Genomic DNA, 26177 nt, shown 5'->3' on the forward strand with positions numbered 1-26177 from the left:
CCTTAATTAAGCTTGGACCATATAAGCGATATTTGGCAGTTATGTTAATTTACATCTATTTGCAAGAGCAAGGTTCTTTGCTTTGCTTCTCCAGTCAATGTAAATATTTGAAAGGTCTGCGAGAACTTTCTTTTCAATGCCTTTGATGGTCCCTTGTTGACATCTAGAGCTAGTTTTGACATTTTGGATGACCCTGCCACCTGAACCCTGATTCCTTGCTCAGTGTGACACTTGCACTCGACCTGATCTATCACATCTACCATGAACATAACAGCGCTACAGATATCATTTTCCTTTCCATTTGCAATCTTCTGTCTATATAGAATAGTCATGAGCGTGAAACCAACCTTTGCCAATCACATATTCAGTTCCATCTTAAACATCTCTTTTTCATCCCTTTCTAAGCTACCTCTTCCATTATAAAAAGATGAGTGACGCCACTGACTAAATCGTAGGAGAACTTTGTTTCCACCTTGAGACAGCTAAAGACATTTGGTTTGACCACCAGTTGTTCTTCAGTCTTGCTGGCCCGAATATTGTAAGGCTATTTATAAGCAGTTAATTTAAAGGTGAGTATGCTATGCTTTACCAAAAATAAAACTCTGAGGGGTATCAACCCACTCTACCAGTGAAGGGCTACTACATCAGCGATTCTCAGAGAAATGCCAATCATTAATATTTGTAAAGCTGCTAATTGGTTCTTTCCAAACTTTTCACAGATTACTACTGCCAGGATGCAAGGGATGAATTGTAATTTGACAAGGATAGTCTTTGAAAGTTCTGTGGTTAATATTCAACACTATTGTTGTTAGTCCTGTCTCCTTCTATGATGCTGCTTTGGGAGTGTCTTGCTATGGACATGCTGCAGGACAACATATCAATTAGGGGAGTAAGTCAGTTACCTTCGGTAACCTTCTTACTGGTGGATATATAATCTTGCAGATTCCTCATAGACATCCGCATCATCCCTGCTCTGCTCCTATTAAGTATTTATTAACGTACTTTCTGTTAATGTGATTGTCCTAGCTTTTTTTTCCCAAGTCCTTGCCTCTTTTTGCTGAAATGAAACTCACACATCCCTTGTTGGCATCTGTAAAATCTGCATTTTCTCTTTTGAAATAGACTGCATGCAGATCGTAGCTGGCTATAGTGATTTGAAATTATTGAATAATATTTTTGATCCAACCTAAAGCTTGGGAAAGGGTTCATGATGAATTTGTTGTAAGATTATATGTCCATCGCATTTCTTTGTCGAAGTTAAGTGACTTAATAATTAAAGTATGCAGTTATTTGGCACAGGAGATGAGGAATTCACGAATAAGTGGAGGACTTTAGGATGGCAGTACAACCAGGTAGCCACAACACCATTTGAATGCAAGTGACAGTTGTATAGGCTGTATTTTAGCTTATAGTAGGTTTACAAAGACAGCAGAGAAGAGGAAAGATCTTGTCAACGATGTGACATTAAAGGAGCATACAGTGGCCTTTTGCTATATCACGTCAGAGTCTTAGGTAGCTGCTTAGTTAGTTGACACTGTCCAACTCTCCTTCACCGAAGACTTGACCTCTGATGGATAGACCTGCTGTTGTATGGCAGTAGCTGGCGGAGCAACTGCAATTTGTCATCTTAATACTCCCCTGTATTATTCCAAGCAGTAGTTAGGCAATCCTCAGTGACTCACTTATCATCTGCCCATTTCTTTGGCTTCCTCACTCTTCATCGAGCTCAGAAAGAGCAGAAGCACGTACAGCAGCAGTTCAGTGAAGGGGAGCTCTGCTCACTTTGTAGGCATCTAGAGTGCAGTCAGACTAATGCCCAATGGAATGTATTTGTTTTGGGTGATGAATTGAGCCCCATGCCTGGCGAGTTTGAAGTTCTCCAGATCCTTTAGCTTATTATTTTTTAATTGTATTATTTTTGTCTACAGATGGAAAATGGTGGATCATTATATCTCCCGTGTATGTGGCCTTCTGCAAATGTTGGAACAGCTGGACCTGATTGGCAGAACCAGTGAACTGGCACGACTATTTGGAATTCAGTTTCTGCATGTACTCACACGAGGCTCACAGGTTAGCATAAATATATCTGAAACATTTTAAGCACATCGAATGTGGCTGTCAATTATGAATCAAAGCAAGCAAACCTTTAAGTCTTTCCCATTAAGACAGCCAGCCTGTTTTTGGGTGGAATTTTGTCTGTAGCGATTTAAGTCTTTGTTGAGGTGTACAAAGTTAATTTAATAAATATGGACAAAAAAGATTATCTTTGGAATCTTGAATAATGAAAAGATGTTTCTAAACATAATAACCCACACAGCCCAGGTATAATGTAGACAACAGCAGTGCAAGCTTCCCTTGGGAATACACATGTAGGTGCAGCACAGACTGCAGTGCAAACTACCCTTTCTCTATCTTATATACACACACAGTCTCTCTCTCTCTCCCTCTCTCTCTTTTTCATTCATTCTCTTTCATAATGTGCAGCACCACTGCAAATTTAATGTACACACTCAAAACACTTGCAGCAGTAGGGAACACTTCCTCAGAGCATTATATGATTTCTCATATTAGTTTATCCCAAAAGTTCTACAGGGACTTGGTATTAAATGCTTAAAGTACCATCTGTAGTATTGTCGATGTCTCAACAACTCACATGGATATATTGTTAGGATTTTTAGATGCCACCTTAAATAATCTGTCCCGGTCTAGAGTCCATTTCTGGCCTGTGGTGTTGTGCACTGGACTTCTAATCTGAAGTGTCTTATGCGGTCTTTGAGACCACTTATGTGTTGAGGTGACCAGTTCTGGAGATCACATCTGAAGAATGCTGTTAGGTGTTTGCCATTGTGCTAGAGTGATGTTCATATCATCTCAATGGCTGCCATTGTGCCAGAGGATGAAGCTGCTGTGACCACTTCACTCCAGGTCATTATGACAGTCTTCAGTCCTGAACTTCTCCTCCACAGATCATTGATTCCAGATGTGTTAGTCTAATTAGTTCAGCTAAAACACACAGAAAGCACCACATTATCATAATTTGTCCATAATGACCTCGAGGGAGGTGGTCATCGTGGGTGCTGTTAGTATCATCAAGGTGTTTGCCACCATTCCCCTGTAGGGACTGGGTAAGAGAGAGAAGTGAGGAGTTATGCCCGCTTCCCAATGCTACAATGCCCTTATTCGCAAACAATTCTTTGTGGCATCTGCTCACCGGCTAAGCCGTAGGCTGAAGTAGGGAGTAGTCTCATACCATCTCCTACCCAGAGATGTGGGAGGCTTTTTTAGAGTTTTATATAGCACAAACTAGACCTGAAGATATTGGGTATCAGAGCGCTTTTCATAGCACCAGGTTCGTTACATGAGGACTATCACAAGAACTTGGATGAATGGGACAGTGTTGGTGTCCATACTCCCTGATTTAGCCATCCATCTTTCTTTGGTGATCTTGTAGAACTGTGCACCTCTATCTCTGATGCTCCCTTCATGTCTGAGGTATCAGATCACGCTTCAGCACAGTGACAGCTACCTTAGAATTCATAGACTACGCCCTCCTGACCACAGAGCAAGATTGACCCCTGTCTGCTGATACTACTGGACGTCATAGCTGCCTTTGACACAGTGAAACAACTCACCCTCCTTCACACCATTAAGTCTCTGATGGGATTCACTGGAAACACCTTTCACTGGTTATCCTTCCACCAATCTAACAGACACTAGTTCCTTCACAAGGGCACCTCCACATCCCAAAGAAATCCGATCACCTATGGAGTTCCCCAGGGTTCTGTCTTATCCTTTAATACCTTCAACTTCTACAGTGAGCCCCTTGGGACTGTAACCATAGATAACATCAAAATTCAACAATTTGCACATAACATACAACTGTATTTGAAAATCTACTCTTATCCACACATCAGACTCCTCAAATACTCCTTACACTTCACCCAGACCTGCTTCTACTGCAACTGTCTGAAGCATAACCATAGCAAAACAGAATTCCTGTTCCATGAATATGTAACAGCTTGTCCACACCTGACTCAACAGGAACCTGGACGTTTTCCAAACCCACATTTCAACCAATCCCAAGTGGATCTGAGTCACCCAGGACACCGATCTCATAACCGGGGAGCACATTGTCCAGAAAATTGTTATGCACCGCTATAAGCGTGCTGTATTAAAGAAGCCATTCCTCCTGTAAAGTGACAACTGGCAGTTATTTTTGCATGCAGGTGGATGGTGGCCATGCATTGCTCCATGGCCTTGCAGACTCCTGGCTGGACCATTTAAAGGCATTCTATGTGCTGTTGAAGCCTCATCCAGGACCTGAAGAATTATGACCATATCAGCCCTGTGTTGATGGATCTCTGCTGTACCCCCTTGCCGGTCACACCAACTGCATCATTTGCAAAACCATCACATGTGCCTCCCTGGCTTGTCTGACTAACAAGCACAACATCTTGGGTGGCTCTCTGCACATCCACAGCTAGACACCATCTGACGGGAGATGAAAAAGTGTGAGGGGGGATCAAGACTACAGAATACATTTGTTTATGTACCCAGGGTCTGGAAACATGTCCACTTATCCAGTATTGGGATATCTTTCATAGATTCACATGCCTGAATCATTCCCCGTCGCCTAGGCGGAAGTCCCATGGTATATAAAAAAACAGTGCCAAAACAAATTACAGTAGTAGGCCCTATGAGAAAGGCCTGAGGCCTAGATTGTAGTAGCCTATCTACCTCACTATGCTAAAAAGACCAAAGTCTTTGTTCCAAATAATCAGCTCACAGCACCCTCTAGAACCCTCTCTGCAGAGCCAGTTCTCCTCAGATTTTCACCGCACGTCGTGTGAAAGGGAGTCTCCCTGAGTCTTTACTCATTTTTTTCTCTACTTCAGGATGTCTGACAAGAAGGCCTTGTTTAGACCTTGCAGAACATGTGAAAATAAAAGGGTCCATGTTGATGACCAACATAAGGACTGCATTTATTGCCTGTATCCAAAACATGAGGCTAAAAATTGTAAGTGCCACACCTTCCCTTCCAAGACCTTAAGGGATAGAGAGGCCAGAGTCCTTTTATGGCTCAAATCCTCTTCTACTGATGATGAAGACAGAGCTTCGACCTCCAGTAAAAGAGCAAGATCACAAGAGGATTATCCAAGTGAGGGGAGAAAACATGTTAAAACCTCCCACTCCACTTCGGGCTCTTCACAGAGATCTCCAACTTCTCTCTCTCTGATGCCCCACCTCGCAAGGAATCTAAACAGAAAACTATGAATAAAAGCTGTTCTGTCTCTTCAGCTTTTCCTGTGACTACCATCTCAGTTACATTTTCTGCTCCTTCGTCGACTGCGACAATTTCTACCACAGCTATCACCTCTCCTATCCTGTCTACTAGGATCTCTATTGTGGCAAAAAGAACCATCTTCGACGATCCGTCGACGACATCCTAGTCGTCGAAGAAGCACTCGTTGACGAAGTTACCATCAAAGCCCCTGTCGACGAAGACATCTGTGGTGCCGTTGACGACCGTATCGTCGACGAAGAAACAAAGTCCGTCGACGATGATCCCGTCGACGACGAGTCCGTTGACGGTGGTCCCGTCGATGACGATTCCGTCGACGGTGGTCCCGTCGATGACGATTCCGTCGACGGTGGTTCAGTCGACGACGAGTCTGTCGACGGTAAACCCGTCGACGACGAGTCCGTCGACGGTGAGTCCGTCGACGATGGTCCCGTCGTCGACGCTTACAACAATCTAGATAACTGCTTCAGCAAAGCCTCCAGCAGAGACATTTTCTACGCCACTTTCTTCAAAAACTTTCCAGTTAATATCGTATCGGAGGGAATAAGGTTCTTATATCTCGATACTTGCGCCCTCTCATCTCTTAGAGACTTATGCTCATGAAGAGGAGGATGATTTTGAGGATAATGACAACAAAGGAGCTTTTGGGGTGGCTTACCATCCTTCGGAATCGAACATTAAGTGTTAGGATGATGAGGAGGATGAGGACTATTCTGAGCATTATTATCAAGAGGACATTGTAATGCCTCATCATACAGAATACCAGAGGCGATCTCGAGCTTCAGAGTCCAGCCATCTGCCACTGAGCCTCATTCAGGATTTACAGGCCATGCTGGCAGACTATAGACAACGGTTTGCTCCACAGCAGGTCGTTCCTCCACCTCAACCTGCAGTCCCTGCTCTTCAACCTGAAGTTTCACCATCTACGTCTCCGGTCACGGAAACTCAGCAACCTGATTTGCTTGTACACACCCCGGACACTTCTTCGGATGAAGAAGTAGAGGAAGGCGAGTTACCAGATAATCCTCCTTTGGATCGGTGGAATGATTGTTATTCCAATGCCGTCTCTGCCAACCCGACAACCTTCAGACACACCACCTGAAGATATAAGTGGGTTTCATAATCTTATGCAGCGGGCTGCGAGTAGATTTCAACTGCCAGTAACTGTGGAACAGACAGAATGTTTTCTTCATGATTTTAAAGAAGAAACAAGGAAGGTATCTAGAGCCATTCCTATTATAGATTATATCTGGAAGGGAAGGCATCAAAGTGATGAAAAATCCTGCTTCTGTACCTGCCGTGTTACCACGGATTGACAAAAAATATCGAGCTCCTCTCAGTAGCCCTTCATGCCTTACTGGACACCCGCGGCCGGAATCGGTCATTTCACAGGCCGCACAACAAAGATCGGAAATCCAGCCACCCTCATCACGACACCACCAAGATAAGGAGGGGTGTTGTTTGGACCTTGGCTGCTGCCTCAATCAGGACTGCAAATTCTTTGGCGATTATAGGGCGGTATGATCGCCAAATGTGGTCTGACATGGCTGGTCTGATTTACCTAATCCCGGAAGATAAAAGACAGGAGGCTCGCAAGATCTTGATGGAAGGGGAACGTGCAGCTGCAGAAACCATCGACTGCGCTTTGGATATTGCAAATACAAACTTTAAACAACTGGCAGGAGCTGCAGTTCTCAGACGTCAGGGCTGGCTAAAGGCTACCACCTTTCGGCCCGTGGTCCAACTAAAGATCCTGGATATGGCCTATGACGGAGAGTCTCTGTTTGGGAAACACATAGACGAAGCCCTCCAGGCAATGAAAACGGACACTGATACCGCAAGATCTCTGGGTTCCCTAGAGTACAAGAGGGGATCCTTTAGAGGTAATAGAGGACGTGGATACTCCAGAGGAAGCTATTACCAACAAGGCAGACAATATCAGCCTCAATACCGGCAGAATTATCAGTCTTCCTACCGTCAGTCTGGAACAGCTAGTTTCTCTCTCCAAGGCGGACGAAAGCGCACAAACAATCAAGGGCGAGATACTCACAGAAAACAGTGACATCAGTTGGGCGCTAACCTTATTTCCTTCCCTCTCTGTTAGCGCGAAAATATCTGGCTTCTTACAACAGTGGCAACAGATTACATCCGATCAATGAGTGCTAGACCTAGTTCAACATGGTCACACCCTAGAGTTTGTCACCAAACCACCAATGACTCCGCCCAGGGGTCCCCCTCCCCCTCGTCTTCAGTTATTGTTCAAGGAAGTTCATTCAATGCTCCTTAAGAACGCTATAGAAAAAGTTCCAGTTCATCAGAGGCGGACGGGCTTCTATTCCCGTTTTTTCCTCATAAAGAAGAAATCAGACGAATGACGACCGATCTTGGACCTGCGCAATCTCAACAGATATCTCAAGAAGCAGGGTTTTTTGCATGGTCACTCTTTCGGAAATTCTAAGTTGCCTGAACGACGGAGATTTTATGGCTTCTTTGGACATGGAAGACGCATACTTTCACATCCCAATTCACCCAAAGCATCGAAAGTATCTCGGTTTCACTGTGGCTGGCGCCCATTATCAGTTCAAAGTACTCCCATTTGGTCTCAAGTCGGCTCCAAGGATTTTCACAAAGTGCCTGGCCCCGGTAGCGGCAGCACTACGCTCTTCAGGGGTCCAGGTTTTCCCGTACTTGGACGACTAGCTACTCAAAGGTCCATCAAAATACAAGGTACAGAACGACATAACAGCGTGTCGCAATCTCTTTGCATCCCTAGGTCTAACTGTGAACGAAAACAAATCTCAATTAATTCCGAGAAGAATCCTGCCTTTCCTAGGAGCTTGTCTGGACACAATACAATGCAGAGCATTCTTGTCTCAAGAAATGCAACTCCGTCTACAGACTTTGGCCATAAAACTGTCAAAAAGAAAGTCACTTTCTGTTTGCTTCACTTCTGGAAATGTGTTCTTCGGCAATACATCTCATCCCACTAGCACGTCTGAAAAGAGCTACATCTTCAGTGGGAGCAAGCGACAGGTTCCTTCGACGACATCATCAAAGTAACCCCACGCATGGCAGATGCTCTTCAATGGTTGACGCAACTACGCAATCTAAAACAAGGACTCACATTCTTCCAAACTCCTCCGGACTTCGTTCTAACGACAGAAGCGTCCATGGAGGGCTGGGGAGGTCATCTACAAGACTTGCACGTGCAGGGCAAATGGTCTCAGAAATGCAGACAATGTCACATCAACAGTCTGGAGTTGAGAGCCATCTTTCTATCCCTACAAGCATTCCTTCCCAGAATCGCAGGGTCTTCAGTCCTGGTCCGAAAGGACAATACCACCAGCATGTTTTACGTAAACGAGCAGGGAGGAACAAAGTTGGCTACGCTCTCAAAGGAGGCTCAGGAGTTATGGGAATGGCTAACACTTCACAACATTACTCTCAAGGCGGAACATGTCAAGGGCCTCCACAATACCCTGGCGGACAAACTCAGCAGATCCTTGTCGGATTGCCACGAGTGGGAGCTGGACAATACTCAATTGGTAAAGGTGTTCCATACAAGGGGCCAGCCACCGTTGGATTTATTTGCGACAGAACAAGAAATGCCGGTATTACGCCAGCAGATACCCTCAGCAGGGATCAAGAAGGAATGCCCTGTCCATGCGATGGTCCGGGATTTAAGCTTACGCCTTTCCTCCGATCCCGTTGATTCCACGAGTGTTGCGCAAAATGAAGCTGAAGAGCTGTCGTCTCCTCCTAATTGCTCCCAGATGGCCTCGTCAGTATTGGTTTCAGGAGCTCATGTTGCTATCACAGGAGCCTCCAATCAAACTTCTTCCGGCTCCAACACTGCTGTCACGCAGCGGGGGTCAGATACTTCACCCAGACCCTCAATCTCTGAAATTGCATGCATGGCTCCTAACTTCTTAGAGTTTCAGCACCTCCAGATCCCTCAGGATTGTCGGGACATCTTAAAGAAAGCACGAGCCCAGAGCACATTAAAGAGTTATCGTCTCAAACGGAAGCGGTTTTGCTCCTGGTGTACTTTGAACACTTTACACCCTATAGAAGCTCCTGCAGAAAAAAATCTTCCTTATCTTTTACATTTAGCTCGTTCTGACCTTTCCATCTCTTCGATAAAGGTCCATCTGGCGTCTCTATCCAGGTTCAGGAAGGTGGCTGACTTTCCTTCACTGTGTTCTTCATCGCTGATAAAACAGTTCATGAGAGGTCTTTTCCAGACTTATCCTCCGGTAAAACCTTCACCATCAGAATGGGAGCTCAACACGGTTCTCTCACAACTGATGAAGCACCCATTCGAGCCAATTCACAAAGCTGACCTCAAGTACCTGACATGGAAGGTAGCCTTACTTTTAGCCCTGACATCTGCCAGAAGAGTAGGAGAAATTCAGGCTTTCACTATAAAAGAACCCTTCTTGCATTTCTCTCAAGAGTATGTCACTCTTAGGACAAATCCAACTTTCATACCCAAAGTGCCTTCTCAGTTCCATTTAAACGAACCAGTGAAATTACGAGTTTTCTTCCAAAATCCTACAACCCCGGCGGAAAGAATACTGCATTCTTTGGACATCAAGCGATGTTTGAAGTTTTGTCTTCAGAGAACAAAAAGCTTCAGTAAATCAGATCAGTTATTCGTAGCTTATGGCCAAGCTACACTGGGGAAAGCTGTCTCTAAAGCCACAATTTCCAGGTGGATAGCCTCCGCGATCCATTTTTGCCACGTCAAATCTAACAGACCATTACAAAGAACTGTCAGATCTCACTCTACAAGAGCTGTAACAGCGTCAACAGCACTGTTTGCAGGAGTGACGCTTGAAAATATTTGCCGTGCTGCGACATGGAAGAATGTCCACACGTTTACAAGACATTACTGCCTACAATCAGCTAGCCAAGATGATGCGGCAGTTGGTCAAGCGGTTTTACGTCACCTGTTTTCGTAAGAACAAATTCAGGTAACCAATGTTGTATTCATCCTATAATGTATCTATGCCTTTCAATATATCTGTGGATGTAAAGATGTACATGTATTACAGATTACTTGCTTGTTTTACGTGTTATTACTTTTCCTGTTTAATATTATATGACTGCTCTTTTGAATCTAGTCATATTTATTACTAGTAATGTATTTTACTTCGCAATGGTTGGTTGTTAAACATATGTTTATGGGAGTGTAACACTATAAGTCTCCCACCATCCGCAACTGACTTTTGCCTGGCATACTGCTTGCTACTCTGATTCAGGCATGTGAATCTATGAAATATACCCCAATACTGGATACGAAAACAAGTTACTTACCTGTAACTTCAGGTTCGAGGCATGTGGGCTGCTGAATTCATATCTGTGCATAGATCGCCGCCTAGTGGTGGGTCCGGATGATTGCACATTGTTGTCCTGGAAGAGTTTTCGAAGTATCACGAGATTGGTGGCTCCTCCCCTGAACTACAGTACGCATGGGCATTCTCTCCATCCCCAGATTGTTTTTTTCCGTCATTGGGTTCGGATGTGATTTCCAACTCTGAGTTCGGAATCGATATAAAAACTTTCTAAAAGGCCTTTGGGGTCGTCGGTATAGTTATTCGATCGGTGCAGACAACTTTCTTTCTGTTCTTTCTACTCAAAGCGTCGAATCTGGCCATGCGGCCTTCCTTCGACACCAAGGGCCTTACGTCGATGGAACGAAGTCCGTTCAAAAGATGCCCCAACTGTAATTCTAAATTCCCACTCATAGATAAACACCCTGTGTGTAACAAGTGTTTATCACCTGAGCACAATGAAGCCGACTGCTTAGCTTGTGCGCAGTTTCGTTCAAAGAAAACACTTCGCGTTCGAAGAGCAGCGAGGCAGACGATGCAGAAGCCAGCGCCTGACCCGGAGAACATCTTTGAAGACGACGAAGAAGTCGTCGAAGCTGAGGACTCAGACCGGCAGTCGGAGCAGGGGTCGGAACATGACTCCGACTACTACATCGACGAAGAAGACGACATCGTCGAGGTAGGGGACGACGATCAAGGTATCGGAGCCGTCGAGGACGACTCCGGCGAGGACGTGGGGCCAACCGTGAATACGGAGCCCAGTACATATAATGAAACGCTTCAAACGGCTCAGGTCAAGGCATCGCCGGAAAGCCTTAGCCAAGATCAAAACATCGATTCTATAGCCACGCAAGTCTGCCCGGCTAAGAATGTAAGACAAGAGCCATCGGTGCAACATTACCATTCCCTGGTAATATCGAAACCAAAAGCTCCTGAGGCAAAACAGAAACCGAAACTAATAGAGTTCCCACTCTTCGGACCTAAGGACGCAAATCCATCGGCGCCGACAAAAAAGAAAATGGCCGTCAATAGGGAAACGTCACATATCAGGGCTGTCGAGCCGAGAGCTAGTACGCCCAGGGACATGCCTAAACTAAAGGCCGTCGTACCGACGAGATCGACGTCAAGCAACACAAACAAAGGACTACTGCAAAAGATGGTTGTCGAACCGAAACAAAGTCGACAAGCCGAAGACGTTGCAAACAAGAACACTCGAGCCGAAGACACGGGTCGAGGCCAAAGGATCGATCGAGCCGAGGCAGAATATCGCTCCGAAGCAACAGGCTCCAAGGACGACGCCAAGCACAAAAGTGGTTATCGAACAAACAAAAACAGTCGGGTCGACACCAATCACAGCATCGAAAAAAGTCATGCAGCCTAAAACGACTGTCGAAGCACAGAAGACCCTCGAACCGATAAAATTCGGACTTCCGGTGCACGTACGAAAAAGGTCGGTCGAACCAACAACGGAGATCGAACCGACACACACAAAAAAGCCTATACAAAGGAAAAGAGCTCAAGCACTTGAAGAGCAAGAGCCCTCAACAGAAGAACAGTCAAAGCTGTATGTGGACCCAGATACTGGCACAATTACCCTATTAAAAAGGAAAATCAGGCCAGACACTTCTGTTGAACACTACAGAATACCACTCAAAAAGAAAAGAGACTCTTCTACATCTCCAACTCTCTTTGAGCCTATCAGACCACAGGTGCAAGAAACCTATACATATTCACCATCACACACAGATGAGGATGTGGAATATGATGACAGTGAACTGTATAATTATCCAGTGGACAATGAAGATAACCAAAATCAAATATGGACTGATGCTGTAGATCCTGCAGACTCTCAGCCCACGCCTGACACTAATGCGTACCCTGTAAAAACTTTTCCTACAGAGGACACAGCAGCCTTCAAAGCATTAATTGAAAGGGCAGCATACAACCACCACGTGGAAATGCATGCAGACCCCATTGAAGAAGACTTCCTTTTTGACACTTTCAACACTTCTGAAAGATCAGTCAAGACATTGCCAATGTTAAAAGGAGTGCTTAAACACGCTGGGGACATATTTAAAGAAACTACTAGGGCAAGAGTCATTAACCCCAGGATAGAAAAGAAATACAGGCAAGCACCAGGGGACCCTACATATATTAAGGGGCAGCTGCCCTTGGACTCCTTGGTAGTATCCAATGCACGCAAACGTGCTAACTCTCAAACCACTGGCGAAGCACCACCTCCAGACAAAGAATCTAAAATATTAGAAGCTTCTGGCAATAGAGTAGCTGCTCAAGCAGCTAACATATGGAGAATTTCAAACACGCAGGCCCTGTTAGCTAGGTATGACAGGGCACACTACGACACACTTGAACACCTTCTCCAGCATCTACCTGACCTTTATAAAGAACAGGCAGAATTCCTAATACAGGAGGGAAAGCTGATATCGAACGCCTCCATCAAGTATGCATTAGAAGCAGCAGACACAGCAGCCAGGGCTATCAATACCAGTGTCATGCTCAGATGCCATGCGTGGCTCCGCATCTCTGGCTTTAAAAATGAGGTTCAGAGCACTTTGCTTAATCAGCCAGTGAACCCCGATTATTTGTTTGGGCCTAATGTGGACACAATATTAGACAAAATGAAGAAGGATACCGAGACAGCCAAGTCTATGGGAGCCTTGCAGTCACAACAATACAGAGGCGGCTCCTTTCGTCTCCCCGGCAACAGAGGAGCTGCAAGAGGAGGCTCAGCGCAGCAAACCTCATACAACAAAGGGAACACGCAAAACACCTACAACAAGAACAGTAGAGGTGGATACCGTGGCAATAACAGGAAAGGTAGAGGACGAGGGAATAACACCACCAGATCCTCTACCAATACCAAACAGTGACTTCTTGTCACTACCCCCAGACCATGTAACACCGGTCGGGGGAAGATTACAGCAGTTCCTACAAGTCTAGGAAAACATCACTACAGACAGGTGGGTGAGGCAAATTATCCAGCATGGCTATTGCCTAGAATTAATCTCCACACCTCCCAACATACCCCCAAAACACTGTCCTATGTCCGCAGAACACCTACACTTATTGCAGCAGGAAGTCATCAGCATGCTACAAAAGGGGGCCATAGAACCAGTACCCTTAGAACACCAGGGCACAGGAGTGTACTCACTATACTTCCTAATCCCCAAAAAGGACGGGCCTCTCAGGCCAATCTTGGACCTCAGGCCCTTAAACCAATACATTTTATCAGAGCATTTCCATATGCTCACTCTACAGCAGGTGTTACCACTGTTGTGTCAAGGAGATTTCCTCGCAACACTAGACCTGAAAGACGCATATTTCCACATACCGGTACACCCAGCACACAGGAAATATCTCAGGTTTACAATACAAAATCAGCACTATCAATTCAAATTACTTCCTTTCGGGGTGACCACAGCCCCAAGAGTATTTACCAAGTGCCTAGCGACAGTAGCGGCACATCTCAGAAGACAGCATATTCATGTCTATCCATATCTGGACGACTGGCTAATACAAGCACAGTCATCCCAGCAATGTGCCAGCCACATGTCCCACACTATTCACCTCCTGCACAGTTTAGGTTTCTCGCTGAACTACCCAAAGTCATATCTTCAGCCTGCCCACGTACAACAATGCCTGGGTGCGACAATAGACACTCTGGCAGGGAAAGCCCAGCCAAATTCGGTCAGATTTTGCAGCATTCAGACGCTAATCCAAAAGTTCACGCCCCAACACTCGCTCCCAGCACGAGTGTTTATGCAACTGATAGGTATGATGGCCTCATGCATTTCATAGTCCCCCACGCAAGACTACACATGCGTCCGCTCCAAGAGTGCCTAGCAGGTCAGTGGAACCAGGCTCAAGGACAATTAAACGACCTAGTGTTGGTAACCAGTCGTGCATACAACTCTCTGCATTGGTGGAATCCACAAAACTTTGCAAAGGACGACTGTTCCAAGAGCCTGTACCACAAATAGTCCTGACAACGGACGCATCCCTGATAGGGTGGGGAGCCCATGTCCTCCACCACACAGTACAGGGCTTTAGGACCACGCAGCAGAAAAAAATGCACATCAACCTGCTGGAGCTGATGGCAATTTTTATGGCAATGAAAGCTTTCAAAGTACATCTGTGCAACAAGACTGTGTTGATCCGGATGGACAACATGACTGCAATGTACTACATACAAAAACAGGGAGGAACACACTCTCCACAGCTATCACATCTAGCTCAAAGCATGTGGAAGTGGGCCATTCAAAGGAACATCTTTCTCATGGCCGAACACCTCCCAGGCAAGGACAACCAGATAGCAGATCTGCTCAGCAGACACAGCCAACAGATGCACGAGTGGGAGATTCATCCCTCAGTGCTACAACCATACTTCCAACAGTGGGGACAACCAGAGATAAACCTGTTCGCCACAAAAGAAAACGCAAAATGCCGGTACTTCGCCGCAAGGTTCCCACACCCGCAGTCTCAGGGCAATGCGATATGGATGAACTGGTCAAACAAATTTGCCTACGCTTTTCCACCAGCACTGTTGATACCGCTAGTGGCACGCAAACTGCGCCAGCACTCCATGACGCTAATCCTAGTTGCTCCAACATGGGCGAGGCAACCGTGGTACACCACGTTCCTAGAGCTTTCCGTGGTGCCTCATCAAAGACTAAAGCTAACACCCAGGCTCTTAACGCAGAGCCATGGAGACATTCAGCACCCAGATCCACAGCAGCTGAACCTTGCAATCTGGCTCCTGAAGTCATAGAGTTTGGCTACCTAAACTTGCCTCCTGACTGCATGAACATTATCAAAGAGGCAAGAAGACCTACCACAAGAGCATGCTATGCTGCAAAGTGTAAACGCTTTGTCATTTACTGTAACAACAATGACATAAACCCACTTGACGCATCAATTCAAAATATCCAATCTTATCTTTTGCACCTACACCGCTGCAGTCTAGCCTATACATCTATAAGGATACACTTAACTGCCATAGCAGCTTACCTTCAAAACAGGCAACACCTTTCCCTATTCAGAGTGCCTGCAATTAAAGCATTCATGGAGGGACTCAAACGAGTTATCCCCCAAGACACCCACCTTCACCTGTCTGGAACCTAAATATCGTTTTAACCAGACTTATGGGACCACCTTTTGAACCTCTACACTTGTGTGAAATTAAATTTTTAACATGAAAAGTGGCTTTTCTCGTGGCGATTACTTCACTTAGAAGAGTTAGCGAGCTTCAAGCCCTAACTATTCAAGAGCCATTTTTCCAAATACACGCAAATAGGGTAGTGCTTAGGACAAACCCTAAATTCATGCCCAAAGTGGTGTCTCACTTCCATATCAATCAAACAATAGAACTGCCAGTGTTCTTCCCAAATCCACAGTTAGTACCTGAAAGAGCCCTGCGTACACTAGATGTTAAAAGGGCTCTCCTATATTACATAGACAGGACAAAAGATTTCAGGAAGACAAAACAGTTGTTTGTTGCCTTTTCACCACAACACAAAGGCAACCCCATTTCTAAATCAGGGTTAGCCAGATGGATTGTTAAGTGCATTCAAATATGTTATCTTAAGGCAAAACGCACTTTAACAGTTCCCCCAAGAGCGCATTCCACGCGCAAAATGGGGGCATCCATGGCTTTCCTGGGGAACATTCCTCTAGAGGAAATATGTAAAGCAGCCACATGGTCTACTATACATACATTCACAAAACACTATTGTGTAGATGTACATTCCAAAGAGCAAGCTGCTGTAGGACAGGCTGTTCTAAAAACTCTGTTTCAGACTGCTGCAGCTGGCACAGGTAGCCACCGCTAAGGGAGAGACTGCTATACATTCTATGCACAGATATGAATTCAGCAGCCCACATGCCTCGAACGGAATATGCTACTTACCAGTATGCATCTGTTCTTGGCATGTAGGGCTGCTGACATTCATATCCCTCCTCCCCGGTGCCTGTCGCAGCTGTAGCATTCATTCTAACTCTCATTTTCATGCATGGATATCTATTACTGTACAACACTCCACCTCTGCCACAATGGCGAAAAACAATCTGGGGATGGAGAGGATGCCCATGTGCACTGTAGTCCAGGGGAGGAGCCACCTATCTCGTGATACTTCGAAGACTCTTCCAGGACAACAATGTGCAATCATCCGGACCCAACACTAGGCGGCGATCTATGCACAGATATGAATGTCAGCAGCCCTACATGCCAAGAACAGATGCATACTGGTAAGTAGCATATTCCTTATCCAGTATTGGTATCTTTCATAGATTCACATGCACCCATCCTCCTCCCCGGAGAGTCAGTTCTCTAGTTTTTGGGATACTCATTCCCACATGTGCTAACGAAAATCTGAGGAGAATTGGCTCTGCAGAGAGGGTTCTAGAGGGTGCTGTGAGCTGATTGGTTGGAACAGAGACTTTGATATTATTAGCATAATGAGGGGGGTAGGCTACTACAATCTAGGCCTCAGGCCTTTCTCATAGGGCCTATTACTGTCATTTGCTTTTGGCACTGCTTTTTTATATACCGTGGGACTCCCGCCTCGGCGACGGGGAATGATTCAGGCACGTGAATCTATGAAAGATATCAATACTGGATAACTGAAGTTACAGGTAAGTAACTTGTTTTCATATCCCTCGGGGCTGCCCCCAACCCTGCTTTACTGTATGAATGAGTTGAAAACAAATTATTTTACGATGGAGTAACAACAGACTTTCATTATTTGAAATCGACTACTCCTTCAATATCACATTGGCGGTGCTTTTGGTTTTACACTGTGCTGCGCTCCGCTGTCTTTCTGCTAGATTCGCACTATACAAATACCACATACATTCAGTGTCAGAGCATCCAAAGCCAGCCTTAGCAGTGGAAATGGCAACTTGAGTCTTGATGCAACTAGATTCACAGGATCATTTTGTATTGATATTATATAAGACTTTACACATGAAATGTCTATTAGGAATCAAATGAAGAGTTCAGGACAAGTGGGCTGTGAGTAGATGAGAGATAGCTGAACGATTTTAATGCCTTGATAGTTGGGTTGATCTGAAGCAAATGCTGATTTAAGCAATGCATGAGCACTATCTACTAAGCATATTTTAAATCCAGCCATAAGCTCTATTGCTTTCTTTGAATGTGTTCCTTGGTCTGTGAATATTCTCTATTTGTAACTGCCTGTTTACTAACTTTGAAATTTAGTCAGTGGCATTTGTGACTGAGTGCAAACCTTTGCTTAATCCCCCATGGCCTGTGCTCATGCTGAGTAGCCCGTTCTCATCTCCAGGGCACCAGGTTTTAGAGTAACTTTCCCTTTCCTACCACTGTCCTTACCACCGTCGACAAGCTGGAAACTCTGTTAACTCTATTAATGTAAGCACTTCCTTCTCGTTTATTGAGACCAAATCCTTCCTGTTCTGGGACGGTAGAGGAATCATAAAATTTTTCTTGTCAACTTTTTCTGTTTTTACTTGCATTATGCTCATGGTAAGGCATAGAAACTGAAAGCAGCTGTGGCAAAAATGCTTAAACCAGCCCCCCTATCTACCTCTTCTCATTCAATTTCCTTTCCAACCATCCCTTCTTTCCTTCTCTCTTCTCCCCTTCTCTCTTCTCCCTCTCTCACCTTTCCCTCCACCTCCTCTCTGTCATTTTCTCTCTCTCTAGAACCCCCTCTGTTTGCTGCAATTAACCTTGGGGAGCTGGGGAAAGTGACAGAGGCACCTTCAGCGTCCTTGGTCTTTCAAACCTGGACTCCAATAGCTTCTACCTTCTGGGGAAAAACCCTATAGAATACTAGGGCAATCTGGCCCTGATGATGTGTGAAGGTAGCTTGTTCTGACCTATTTGTGCTGTTCCTGCTTCATGTGTTAAATAAACTAGCAAGGCTCCTGCTTGTGTGTCAGGGCTATTGTGGCTTCCATTTCTGCCTGTGAGCTGCTCTAGTTCTGTATATAGCTATTATCTGTGCTGCTCATGCAGTATCGGCTGTGCTTGATGTTAGCTTGCAGTGCTTCTGTAACTCTTCTGTGCGTTGTGCAGGAGGGGCACTGTTTACACTACCTACCCTATGTCTGATAGAGCTGTCATTGCAGTTGGTTGTTTCTAGAACCATTCTGTAGGTGAAGTGTGTCTTAGCTGTGCAGGACTTGTGTAATAGAAACCTGTCATGTCACATCCATGCTGTCTCATTTGTGTGTTTCAGAAGTAAAGTAGTGATGGGGAACTTTAAACTGCAGTTGCATCTTCAGTGTGTGTATGTGCATGAATGGTTATTCTTGTGTGTGTGGGTTGAGATAGAGTATCTGGCAACGCTTTTGTCTTACTGTACCTGTTCAAAACTGGTAGAGCTTATGCACTACCAGTCTGCTTTACATGTATTGTATGTGAGGTGGCTCTGCTCAGAAAAAGGTATGCGGAGCGATGTTTCTGATGGATACGTGTACCTGTAGATTCCTTATCTATTGAATTTTCCCCAAGCGGAATCTGGAAAGTTTGCAGTAGCTCTCTCCTATGCAGGTAAGTGGGGCTAGCTCGATCTTTGTGCCGTGTGCAGCACAGGTGTAATGTCACTTGAGCCAGATAGTGCTACACTACCTCTGGGAGTCCGCCTCCCCCTTCAGGTCCGAAGTCACCACAATCACCTGCGGCGTACCCCAAGATTCATCCCTCAGCCCGACCCTTCTTAACATCTACATGGTACCGCTCGCTAACATCGCCCGAGCACACCACCTCAACATCGTCTCATACGCCGACGACACACAGCTGAGCCTACCGACCACGCACGCAACCTCGGCTTCATCCTGGACTCATCGCTGTCTATGACCCAGCAAGTCAACACAGTCTCCTCCTCCTCCTGCTTCAACACCCTCTGCATGCTCTGCAAGATCTACTGTTGGATCCCCACCGAAACCAGAAGAACTGTCACCCAAGCACTCGTCAGCAGCAGACTGGACTACGGCAACGCCCTCTGCGCAGGAACCACAACCACATTCCAGAAGAGACTCCAACGCATACAAGACTCCTCCGCACGCCTCATCCTTGGACTCCCTCGCCACAGCCCCATCACCACCCACCTGAGAGATATGCACTGGCTCCTGGTCAACAAGAGGATCACCTTCAAGCTCCTCACCCATGCTCACAAAGCGCTCCACAACACCGGACCAGCATACCTCAACGAACAACTATACTTCACCCTGAATCGCCAGCTCCGGTCCGCCGACCTTGCACTCACCACCTTCCCACGCATCCGCCGAACGACCACCGGCGGAAGATCATTCTCCCTCCTTGCTGCCAAAACCGGGAACACCCTCCGCATCCACCTGCAGTTCGTCCTGTATCTGCTCCCCCCCCCTCCCTCAGCACCTTGAGACCCTCACGGGTGAGTAGCCCACACTACAAATGTTTGATTGATTGATCGAGGTAATTTGCCTTTTTCACCCCACACTGTTTCTTTCTAATCCAGAGCTGCTTTCCATGGCATTTCTCACAGCTAAAACATTTCTATTTTTGCACTACTGTCATTGAAAAATGTATGTCAGATCCCTATGAGATCTGCTTTTGGTGTTTAGGGCCTAAGCCAGGCGCCATGTTTTGCAATAAGTGTGGCCTAATGCACACCAAAGCAATTATGTAGCAGGAAGCAAAACTTTTCATGGCATGTGCAATTAGTGCTGGGCTCAGTGCCGATCAAGGTCAAGTCGAAGTTACTACCTTCTCTTGAAGAAAGCTCATAAAAAAGAGAAGATGCAAAGACTCCTCTCCCAAGCGCTGCTTCTGCTCGAGAGGTCTATTGTCTCTGCATTCCGTCCGTTCTAGTGGAGTCGTCCTCAAGGCCAGAGCTGGTTGACATAACGTTGGAAGAATCTCTGCTGACTCTGACCATTGCCACAGGTACATAAATTATTTTTGCTCCAGTCCTGTCCCTCATGATAGCTCCAACCCAGGTGTTTTATTTTGCACCAAGGCCTACGTCCTTCCCAGCCTATCTGGTGCTATTTCTACTTTCCATGTTGGCATTTGTTCGAAACGCTTTAGTTCCATCTGATGCACATTTCGGGCTCCCATTTGAATTTCTGATTTTGCATACCGCTGGCAGGATTTTCCACAGTGACATGTGGCTCCAGTTTTGTGCGACACAGTGCCACTGCAGCACTGGCCCGATCCCACCTAGTGCCCAATTCTTTGCTACTGTGTCCTGCTTCATTGCCTTCCCTGACGTCAGGTGCAGATGCTGATTCCAACTTCTCAAGTGATGCTAGCTCCTCCTGATGGTCCTTGTCCACAGTCTGTATCAGTATTAACGCGATCGATAAGGGGGAGTCAATGCATTGCGGAAGGGGCTAGCTATAGGGTAGTATACCTGTTGCTTCACCAAGAAAAGAATATTTGGGACTACGGAGGGTCCAGTCAAAATGCCCCAGATAATTCCACATCATGATGATGGCATCAGCAGTGAGGCAGCCAGCTTGCTTTCTGCAGCGGGGAGGCCACAGAGAATATTTTGATGGAGATATCAGCCTGCTTTAGCGGTCACTTAACCTCTTCTTCCATTTAGTGGTGCTCATTAGCTGCTTCAGTTAACTGCCTCCTATTTGGTCATTAACATGCTAACTGGCTGATTAACTGATGTTATAGGTCAGCCCCAGGAGACCTGGACTTTTTTTCCACTCGTCCTCACCAGAGAGTAAGTTCTACAGGCACATTCATGCACTAAGCAATACTGGGTGTGTTTTACTAGGCACCTTTTGACAGGGAATCTAAAATGTTAGAAGCCATGCATAAAAAGAAATTTATATTTAGAATCCTGGTACTAAGTAAGATCCGTAAATGCTTCCTTGCTAGATGTGCCCATGCACTGTGGGAGATGGCAGGCCTGGTGGGGCCAAATCTGCCATACCACCCAAAGGATTATTTTGCAGAGGGGGTTAGGGACAGCCAGGATGCTTCTCACCAGATCCTCAGGGCAGACATGGAAACTGCCAAGGGCTCCACCATTGCAGTAGGAAGACATATTTGGCTACGTTCCACAGGCTTTTCCGGTGATGTTCAACCCTAGTGGATATGCCTTTTGACAGCTCCCAATTTTTGGGGACAAGCCAGATTCAGCTCTGGTACTATTTAAGACCAGACGAGCAAGGGGCCTGGCGCGCAGACCCATCTGCAGTTATAGTAACATTTGAACCAATTGAGCTAGAAACAAATTTAATTTTTGTTAAAACCAGCTGATTATGTGGCAGATGATGGATTATGTGACAAATATATACTTATGCAAAAATCACTGCTGCCGCACAATCATATAATTCGAATGGCCCTGAATATATGCTCTGGACAAGCTTGTTCCTGTGGCAGAGACTTGTTACATGTTTTTTTTAAGCTCTGTTTGTTTGATTCAGAAGTGAGAAGGACATTTTGCTTATTTTGTGCTACTGGATCACCTAGTCTGGCCACCACTTCAGACCCACCTCTTGGGAGAGGGTACTTCTGTGGCATCTTTTCGAAAGATTAGGAATCTGGAGACTGAAGTATCCATCAGAAAAAACAGTTACTTACCTTTGTAACAACTTTTCTGGTGGAAACTCTTATCTACCTGCAGATTCCTCCACGGTCCAAACTGTGTCCTGGTTCTAAAGAATAGTGGATAATCATAGACCTCAGTGGTATTAGGCTTTGGTTGCAGTAAGGTTCTAATTTAGTTGTTGCGCTGCATGTTCACATTTGATCTTGTGCTGTCCCTGTCTCTGACTCTTATGTGCTCAGAAAAAGTTGGATGCAGACCTGTCGTCTTGGTGCCCGGTTTACGCATTATGACACCAGTAACAGCACGTCTGATCTACACCCTGCTTTGAGATGGAGTCAAAGCCACGTACCTAAGCGAGAGAGCTATTGCAGTGTTTCCTGATCAAGTCTGGCTCCTGTGAATATTCAAAAGGCAATAAATCTGCAGGTATATAGGGTCCATCAGAAAAGACGGTTACCAAAGGTAATTCACTGTTTCTATAGGCTCTGTGAGAGTTTTCAATGGTGGTTTTGGATGGTTGAGTCTCATTACACTAGCAAACCAGTCTGTTAGTTGAGAGGTGGGGGTGGTGGGGTGGCGGGTGTCACCTTACATGTGACTATTTCAGAGCAGCCAGTAGTATGTGGCAGTTGGGTGCCTCTGATTTGAAGGGGTGTTTTAATCTTTAGATGACCTTCATGGCTATCTAATGTAGCCTCACCTGAGAAGCTTAAAGGTAGCTGCAGCATGAAAAGCAGATCTTAAGCCCCGGTCCCACTACAGAGCTGTGCAGGTTGATGCCTGCTAGATAGTTCTGAGCTCATAGCTTTGCTATGCCAAAGAGTAGGCACCAGCGAGATATGAGCGAATGAGAGAGATTGGCAAGAATGTGCGTGGGGAGAAGACTCATTGCATAGCACTCCTTTCTAATGTGACAGACTGTGGGAACAGTGAGCACCCAGCTCATTAGTATTCACCGCACTTGGCTCTGAAGGGGAACAGCATTTTAGTTCCAATGTGATGGCCTTTTCTTCGCCAGTATATAGCAGACATTGCAATGTTATGTGATATGTGTTAAATCACACTGCAATTGTGAGAAGTCTCTCCCTGCACCCACTATGGTTTTTGTGACAGTAAAGCTTCCAATAATCCAAATTTAGTCACTGGGTTTTCCTGTGGTAGACGCGGCGTTTCTACAAAGAACCCAATTGACCTGTTGGCTCACCCTTGACTGGTCCCCAGGCCAGGCAACCTGACACTCCCTCGGCTCTAAATTCCCTACCCCTCTGACCCCCACCATTTTTTCTCCACTAATTTACACAAATGTACTTATCTCATTCAGAGATCAAAGGACCCACACTACACTCCCACTGAGATGTCAATACCAGCCACACGTCTTTAGTCTTATCTTGTACTTTCTGTTATATGCCCAACATACTTGATTCCTTCACTGAATGTGGGACAAGTCACAAGATGGTCCCATTTGTTTGTTTGTTCCCTTAGTAGCATGGGGTGTGTTCTTTTTTCCTGATCATATTGAAACTAGTTCTGAGGTTCTTTTTTCTCCTGTGGGCCCCTCACAATCCATCAGCGATGGGCAGCAGGTACTTCCATCTGGACTTCAGATACTGATCATATGGTATTCAAGGGGAGCAAACCCAGCAGCCACCATGGCTCTTTTGTGCCCTTCACGCCATCCTTACAAATGATCGCCACCAACCCTACTGCTATTACTAACTCACCTCTGCAAGTTTTATACTGGAATGTGAGTTGTCTAAACAACAACATTTAAAGAGGGACTGTTTTCCAAGCAGCAAAGCAACACATCAAACATCCCTGTGCCCCAAGAGAGACGTATTGGAATCCACTGTCCTTTTCTTATCCAATACAAGTTTACAAACCACCTTAATTCTAATTTATTAGTGGCTCACAGGGATTTAGTATCCTTTTATGCAGAAACTCACCCTTCCACAACACACAAAGTTTATGGATTCCTCTGGCTGGTACATCATGGTGTCAGTTGCTGTTGACAGGCACTTTTACCTTAATATATACAAACAGATTTGTCTGCATTTCTCCCCTCATTATGTACCTTGTTGGAGTTGACATGGGCATTTTGCTAATCGTAGGTGATTTTTATGGGGGCATGGTTTGACACTTGTACCGCTTACTTTCTAGCAATGCGTCCAGCTGTTTATGCCCACTTCTGTCTTGTTTTGCCTTATCCTTGAGTGTATCACAAGTATGGCACTCACTTAACCTCACAATGAGTGTCTACATTTTTTTCACGAGAGTCTATGGTTCTTTTTCCAGACAGACTGTTATTTCTTTCTACCCTTCGCAAATGCATATCTAGCATCAGAGGTTAAAATTCTAGCTACAGGAATCTCAGGCCATGTCCCAGTCCTGCTTAGCTTGGGAGCCCCTAGTTACTCAGATCAGGGTCTTTGGTGACTCAATCCATAGTTGCTAATAGTTGAAGCCTAAATTGCACAACTTGCTGAGGAAACTGAATCCTAATTCCAACTTAATGGGGGGAGGGGATCATTCCACTCTCCTGTCACAATATTGGAGGCTGGTTATGCTTGTCCCCCGACGTAAGTTGCCGTTTCCTTCCCCCATCGCGTTATGCAGTTTGATTTCCCACACAGTCTACCACTCTGATAAGCTGTCGTGAATGGGCGAGGCATCGCCCACAACATGTCTAACATACAAATGAAAGGACAGCATCATTGATTCGCACAATTCGGGAATGCCCACTGTTTGAAGTAGGGTGGACCTATCTCAAGAGCTCTCGGATGTTCAATCTCATCCTTCCCTAAATTAGCCCTGCTGCATATTTTTTCGAGAATTGAAGCCAACCAGTATCTTAAAGCTCCAGTAAACCTGGTACTGGACAAGCACCAGTACCCATTGGGTTAGCACCAGTACTACTGGTGCTAACCCAAATGGATAATACCCAGCACTGGTAAGCCACAAATCCCACTATCCTTCACGCTTGGCTCCATGATATGTACAAATGCAAGTTCCTTCAAAAAGTTGTCTATAAGGCATGTCATCTCCCAAAGGGCACCCGAAGATGTGGGAGCCGTGTCGGGAGCCCTTTTCAGCCAACCCACTCTTTATAGTACCTCTACTTAGTAGATTGTAATTGTCATATTTTGCATATTTTATCCTGGTATATATTAACTCGGTCATCTCGCTTTATCTCCTTAAAGCTCCTACGCCTAGAGAATGTGTGGTGTACCAAGTGGTTGATATTAGTCAGGAGATGTTTACTATATAAAAGTGAAATGGCAATAATTTATAAAAAATGTATCATTTTCTCCATCTTAAGTCTCTTTTAGTCTCTTTTTGTGCAATTAGGACTTTTCAAAATATACTCAAATTTGTCATTTATTATAAAAGTTGTTTAGACTTATTGTGCATCTGAATTGTATGTGGGGCAACTGTGTGGTTCTGACATTTTCAACCAGTTTGCAGAGTGTCTATAATTATAAGTATTGTTTTGCATTTCTGCATTTTTTTCTAGTACCGTGTTGAGTCCATGATGCTGCGCATTGCAAAACCTATGAATTACATTGCTGTGACACCCAGCGTTCAACAGCGAGCACAAATGAGAGCGCCACAATGTATTCCCTTAGTGATGGAGCCTGAGTCGCGTTTCTACAGCAACTCTGTTCTTGTGTTGGATTTCCAGTCCCTGTATCCATCAATTGTGATAGCATACAACTACTGCTACTCCACCTGCTTGGGATTTGTGGAAAATGTGGGAAAGTAAGTCGCACTGAAAGGTAGTGAGATGGTTTAAATGTGTTTTTTTTAATAAAGCGCATGTTCATGTACTTGCATTGTGAATATGGACATCTTTTGTTTTGGGTATAACTAATGTGGAGATAAAAATATTAAATCTTACTCTTTTAGATACCTTTTCCTTAGATGACCCCTTTAGAGACCCTGTTTCCCATAGACTCCAACAGGAATGTTTCTCCAGGTTATATAGAG

The 26177-nt window shown here is 45.2% G+C and overlaps 1 protein-coding gene across 2 annotated transcripts in view; it reads left to right on the plus strand.

Annotated features, from left to right (window-relative positions):
* REV3L (REV3 like, DNA directed polymerase zeta catalytic subunit) overlaps positions 1–26177 on the plus strand; it is a 954247-nt gene that overhangs the window by 729971 nt on the left and 198099 nt on the right. For both annotated transcript variants that reach the window (XM_078649145.1, XM_078649144.1), the window contains exons 22-23: positions 1929–2070; positions 25705–25949. In XM_078649145.1, coding sequence (XP_078505271.1) covers positions 1929–2070; positions 25705–25949 — 387 coding nt within the window. The remainder of the gene's footprint in view (positions 1–1928; positions 2071–25704; positions 25950–26177) is intronic.

Source organism: Lissotriton helveticus, chromosome 6, assembly GCF_964261635.1.
Source record: "Lissotriton helveticus chromosome 6, aLisHel1.1, whole genome shotgun sequence".
NCBI lineage: Eukaryota > Metazoa > Chordata > Amphibia > Caudata > Salamandridae > Lissotriton > Lissotriton helveticus.